The sequence below is a fragment of the Microcaecilia unicolor genome, chromosome 2, assembly GCF_901765095.1.
Source record: "Microcaecilia unicolor chromosome 2, aMicUni1.1, whole genome shotgun sequence".
Taxonomy (NCBI): domain Eukaryota; kingdom Metazoa; phylum Chordata; class Amphibia; order Gymnophiona; family Siphonopidae; genus Microcaecilia; species Microcaecilia unicolor.
The window spans coordinates 27,434,704-27,441,286 of record NC_044032.1 but is presented as its reverse complement, the minus strand read 5'-3'; the positions used below and the strand labels follow the sequence as shown (position 1 = coordinate 27,441,286).

The 6,583-nt window shown below is 43.2% G+C and overlaps 1 protein-coding gene across 1 annotated transcript in view; it reads right to left on the bottom strand.

The window, feature by feature from the left end:
* Positions 1 to 971: 971 nt before the first annotated feature.
* Positions 972 to 6,583, bottom strand: part of LOC115462831 (DDB1- and CUL4-associated factor 12) — a 105,221-nt gene continuing 99,609 nt past the window's right edge. The window contains exon 9 of the mRNA XM_030192862.1: positions 972 to 1,679. Within this exon, the coding sequence (XP_030048722.1) occupies positions 1,521 to 1,679 (159 nt within the window). The 3' untranslated portion in view covers positions 972 to 1,520. The remainder of the gene's footprint in view (positions 1,680 to 6,583) is intronic.

Here is a 6,583-nt window from a genome sequence, read left to right as displayed (position 1 = left end):
GTCTCTGACAGGTGTTGGTAAAATGGAAATGTGAAAACAGATGTGTTTAGAATTAGGAAGCAATATAAAAAAATGTGCACAATAAGGGACCACCCATTTAGCCCAATGTTTTGAATAAGCAACTTCTAAATTGCTGCCATATGGCCTATGCCCACATGAGAGCCGACTTCAGATCCAGGATCTGGCTCTTCAGCAGGAGAAGCTGCTTAATGGTTAGAGCAGTAAACTGAGAACCATGAAGCCAGGGTACTAATCCCACTCATGCTCCTTGTGATCTTAGGCAAGTTGCTTAACCCTCGTTTAATAACAGACTGTGAACCCTTAGTGAACAGAGAAATACCTACTGTACCCAAATGTGACTTGCCTTGAACCGTCACTGAAAATGGAATGAACTGAACCCAAAGCCAAGCAAGGGTTGGGATCACAATGGAGACTGCGCTCACAGACCAAAGGGTGAGGATACCAGCTGCTGATCAAGAGCACACTTGTTCCAGATTCCAGACAGAAATGCACAGTGACCTTTGCAGCCAGAAGAATGTTGAATTAGATGGTAGGTGGAAAGGGGAAGAAAGAGGTATTATCCCCCTCTCAAAAAACAAAACAAAAACACAGGTCACTAAATAAAAGGCTTATTATGGAGCCACAGGTCTGCTCAACTACGTTTCAGCTTAGTAAGGAAATTTAAGCTGGAGGAGCCTGCTTACCAAAATATCCCTCAAGTAGTCACAGTCTTTAAACATAAGAGGTCTAAGACATCACCAGCTTAACTTGAAATATGACAAATTCCAATTTCCATAAATGTCCCTTTAAACTGCAGTGCTTCCCCACAAAAGACAGACACCATAATCCACTTTATTACCACCTCAGTAGTCAAAAACTTCAAATCCTAATAATAATAAAAAAAAAAAACAAAGTTGGTTGGAAAAAGGAGGGAGAAGCAAGCAAACATGTTCCTTATAGTTTTAAGTTTTTGTATTTATTTCTTTCTCCAAATATACAGTGTCATTACACTTACACTTTTATAAAATAAGATAAAATGAGCCCCAAAAACAGGACCTTAGGAAGAAATACCTTAATAGTTTAATGACAAATATCCTCACAACACGTAATTTCCATTTGTAATTTGACACAAAAAGTACCTTTCACGCACACACACACATACACACTATTTAACTCCCAGACTTTCACAGAAAACCTGGGGGCTAGCACTCACTAATTAATGATTCCTACCTCAAGGTAAAGTAGAGATGTCCGATTATTAAACAGAAATCTACAGGTCGGAAAGGGGAGAGGGGGGCAACAGAGTCACAATTAAATACAAAGATGGTTTAAAAAAACAACAACTTTGCATAAGCAGCAAAGATATAAATGCTAGGTGTATTGAAAATATGGACAGAAAGTGCCAATGTTTACCAACAGACATATCTTTGAAAATAACCAATTTGGAAATGAAAATAACCTAATGGAAAAAGAAACCCAAGGCAGAAATAATAGCCAAGATCTGCATTTGTAAAACAGCATTAGCTCCATAGGCCAGCATAGTTCCCATGGAGGCCGGAAGGGAGAGGGCCGCCTGCCACAAACAGCTTCGTTCCAGATGAGTCGTAGCAGTGTGTGTAAACAGCATTTGGGAAGAAGTCAATGTCGGAGAAGTAGTTCCTCCATGTTTCATCATGATTCTATTGGGAAAATTGAAACAAAGATTTTTATAGGTCTATATATAAACGTACAGCCAGCTCACAGTTAATCAAACTGAGCATGTTTAATTGTGGCATTTATTTGTGACATTTACATCCCACATTATCCCAAACAAGTTTGAGTTCAATGTGGCTTACAATAAACAGTATTGGATACATAACTAAGAATAATGCATAAGAAAGTAATTTGTTACCTTATGACCTACAAGGAGGTGCAAATACAACAAGGGTATATATACAGTGGTGTGCTGGAGCCAGCTCGCACGAGCCGGTTGTTAAATTTTGTTCCGACTTGCGAGTCGGTTGTTACTAAGTGCGAGCCAGCTCTCCTTCCTCCCTCCCTCCCTCCGGATCCGGTCCTTCACCCGAGTTGCCTTGTCCATCGAATTCTTCGGGGCAGGCAGTCTTGCCTGCCCGCTGCCGGCGCTGACCCTCCCCTGCTGCTGGTTCGCTCTTTAAAAATGGCCGCCGAGACTTCCAGAGGCGGCCTCGCGAAACTTCTGCTGAAGTCTTGGAGGCCGCCCTTGTAAGTCTCAGTGGCCATTTTGAAGAGCGATCCGGCAGCGGGCAGGCAAGACTGCCTGCCCTGAAGAATTTGCTGAACAACTCAGGAGGGGGTGGCAGGGGAGAGAAGGGAGTCGCTGGGCATGGGTGGCTGGAAGGCAGGGGAGGGGGAGAGAAGGGTCGCTGGACATGGGTGGATGGAGGGCAGGGGGAGAGGAGGGTCGCTGGACATGGGTGGATGGAGGGCAGGGCAGGAGAGAGGAGGGTCGCTGGACATGGGTGCATGCAGGGCAGGGGAGAGGAGGGTCGCTGGACATGGGTGGATGGAGGGCAGGGGAGAGAGAAGAAATGCTGGACATGGATGGAGGGGAGGGAAGAGTGAGGAAGGAAATGAGATGAGGGAAAAGAAAGAGAGAGGAGAAAAACTGTACATAGATGAAGAAAATAGGCAGAAGCTGGATCCACTGGACAGTCAAGTCTGCGGAGGAACAGAAATGAAGAAGAAAGGAGGAAAGGAAAGAAATAAATGGAAAGGAAGCCCTGGAAACGGAGTTAAGAGGACAGATAGCAGCAGAATCGGATACTGGGCCAGCATGATCAGAAAAACAGTCACCAGACAACAAAGGTAGAAAAAAATCATTTTATAGTGTTTGGAATATGTTCACTTTGAGAATCAGGTGCTCAACATTAAAAATTTATATTTATTTACTTATTTATGACATTTTATTGCACATTAAACATGAATTAGATTGGAACCTGGGATCATTTAATTCCCCCCCCCCCCCCCCCAAAAAAAAAAAAAAAAAACCAACCCCACACAACCCAAAAAACAAAACAAATATAATTGTGTAAGTCTTGACCCCTTTGAATCCATACTTGATGGAAGCACTTTCAGGCAGCAGAACTTCTGGCTTGAAAGGAAAATGTTATGTTTGGTGCAAACGTAACATAGTACATCACCCAGAGAACACCATTCCCACTATGAAGCATGGTGGTGGAGTGTTAGGGGGAAATCTTTCTTTGGTAGTTGACTAGGACACTTGTCAGGATAGAAAGAACAATGAAGGGAAAAAGAGGTACAGAATGGTTCTTCAGGAAAACATGCTGTCCTCACCCAGAAAAAAAAAAAAAAAAAGTTTACCTTTTAGCATGATAGTATCCTGAAGCACTCAACCAAAGCTACATGAATAGAGGGATGCTCTTGAGTTGCCCAGTTGGTACCCTGACGTCAATACAATCAAAATCTGTAACATGACCCTACCATTAATGTCAAACACTTCCCAGGTTGACAGAGCTTGACCAGTTTTGTAAAAAATAAATGGCCTATTTTAATTTTATCAGGCCATAAAATTGTCACATGGTACCTGTATGAATACTTCTTTACATATTTCAACAGCATAAAATGGTGTGCTTTGTTTAGTAGCTTCCTTCTTGCCACCTTTCCATACAGACCAGATTTCCAGGTGTTCAGTTATGTGCACACTCTGATCAGTGTTCTTTCAAAGTTGCCACTGGCCTCTTAGTTGCTGTCCTTATCAGGTGTCCTTGCTTGGACAGCCTGAACTAGGCAGGGACTTGTTTGTGCCATACATTTTCTACTTTAAATTCTTCCTGACCATGCTCTAAGAAATGTCCAAAGACTCTACCATTCTTTTACATTCATCCTCTTATCCATGCCTTTTCACAATTCTGTTCCAGAGCTCCTGCTACACATGCTTGGGTTTTTATTCTGAAATGCACTATCCAGAAGAGGGAACCAACAATAACCGCTGAATTTATCTACGTGAATCAGTATAATTTAACACACGTGAGGCCAATGCACTTGGTGTGTGCTTTCAAAGAAGAATGGTTATTCCAGAGAAAAAAGTAGTTATGATTGTTATAGAAACACAAAAGGGTTGGACACTTATGCAATTACACTATTTCATGTTTTTCCTTCTAATAGTTCTGGAATATATCATTCACTTTTCAGTTGTGAGGTTGGATGTGTTGAGTAGATTAGAGATCAAAGAATTAAATTACAAGCCAGGGTGTGAATCCTGCTTCTTCCAAGCTTTCACCCTCCACTTACTCAACTACAACTTAGATTATGAGCCCATTTGGGCATGGAAATAAAGCAAAATTATTCACCTATAGCAGGTGTTCTCAGAGGTAAAAAATCTAGTATTCTCATGTCTGGGTAACATCATCCAACAGAGCCCAATGCAGACACTGCCTAGCATATACAGTAAGCCCAGCCTGGGCATAAGTAAAGGAAATACAATCTGCTAACCAATTGGAAACGGTGCATTTGCCAATTGCTACCCCCATCCTGTTTGGGTCAAAAGAAACAAAAAGCTGCGTGGACTGTCTATGGGCTTTAGTCCGCTCCAAATAGAAGGCTAAGGCTTGCTTGCAATCTAACACTTTTGCCAGGATGGGCCTATGACTTTGGGAAAAATGTTGGCAGAACAACCGAATGGTTAAGACAGAACTTCGACACTACCTTATGAAGGAACTTAGGGTGTGTGCAAAGAGCTACTGTGTTGTGATTAAACTTCATGTTAGGTAGGATCAGCTACTAGGGCCTGAAGCTCACCGACTCTGCGAGCTGAAGTGACCACCAGCAAAAACATGATTTTCCTGGGTTAAAATGAACATTGAGATCCCATGACAGTAGGAGGTTAGACATCAAACCTCTCGTGAATCAAACAACTAGAGGCTGTACAGATATGAGATTACCCCCTACATGAAAATGGTAAGCACTGATTGCATCGAGACATACCCTTACAGAGTTTGTTTTTAAGCTGGACTCGTGCAGCAGGTAGTCAAGCAGTTTATGTGTAGGGTGAGAGAGGATCTAGGTCCTTGCCCTCACACTAGACAGCAAACCATCTCCACATAAAAGAATAACACCTTTTAGTGTAATCTTTCCTAGAAGCAAGCAAGATTTTGGAGACATCTTCAGGCAGATTCAAGGACTGAAATTCTACGTTCTCAACAACCAGGTCATGAGGGCCAGGGACTAGTGGCTGGGATGCCCCGTTTGTCTGTCTTGATTAGATTGTAAGCTCTGTCGAGCAGGGACTCTCATGTTTAGTGTACATCGTTGTGTATTTCTAGAAGCACTATAGAAATGATCAATAGTAGTAGGAGGAGGAGGAGGAGAGGGAACCAGATCTGTCTTGGCCAGGATTAAGCAATCAGGATCATTGTTTCCCGATATTGCCTGGGTTTCAGCAAAGTCTTCTCTATGAGAGGTATTTGAGGATATACATACAGAAAGCCTTCCCCCCCAAAGGAGAAAGGCATCTGATGCTAGTCTGCCATGCGATCTGAGCCTAGAGCACTGCTGAGAGACCTTGTTGAGTGGTGAAAAGATCTGAAGGGGTGCCCAACTAATGGAAAATCCTGCGGGATATGCTCATATCGAGAGACCACTTGTGAGGCTGCATTACCCTGCCCAGTCTGTTACCCTTGCCAGCCAGGTACATTGCTCATAGTACCATCCCATAAAAGGAGGACTCCCTGCTTGTTCACATAACACACTGCAACCTGATTGTCAGTTTGGATGAGAACAATTTGGTTCTGTAGCCTATCTCTGAAAGCCTTTAGAGCGTGCCAAATAGCCCTCAGCTCCAGAAGGTTAATGTAGAGATGGCCCTGAGCAGATCACACTCTCTGGATGTGAAGCTTATCTCAAGTAGGATGTATCTGTTGTCAATAACTTTGAGGAGGTGGTATTTTGAATGGGAGTCCCACAGTCAAATTGGGCTGAATTGTCCACCAGAGGAGAAATTGAACAAGCTCTGAAGGAACTGACATCTGCTAGGTTCCCTGTAGCTTGAGACCACTGGGAAGCCAGAGACCACTGGGCACCTCTCAAATGGAGAAAAGCCATAGAAGTGACAAGCACTGTAGAGGCCATGTGGCCTAAGAATCTCAGCATCTGCCGAGCTGTAATCTGCCTGCTGCTCTGGACCTGCAAGGTGAGTACTATTCAAGCTATCTGCTCTCACTACTGGCAGAAAAGCCAGAGCTTGCACCGTATCTAGCAGGGCTCCTATGTATTGTAATCACCAATTTGGAATAAGATAGGCCTTAGTAGGTTATGATAAACCCTAGAAGCTCTAGGATCTGAATAGTTCTCCACAGTAACTCTTGTGCTCCTCCCTGTGATGTCCTCTTGACCAGCCAATCATCCAGATTGGGAAACACACAGTCTATGTGGCAATGTTGCGACTACTGCTAGACTTTTAGTGAAGACCCTGGGAGCTGATGTGAAGCAAACAGACAAAATGCATTACTGGCAGTAGTGTTTCCATACTCAAAATATGAGATACTTCCTGTGACTGGGAAGCATCGAAGTATGGGTATAGGCATCCTTAAGTCCAGACAGCATA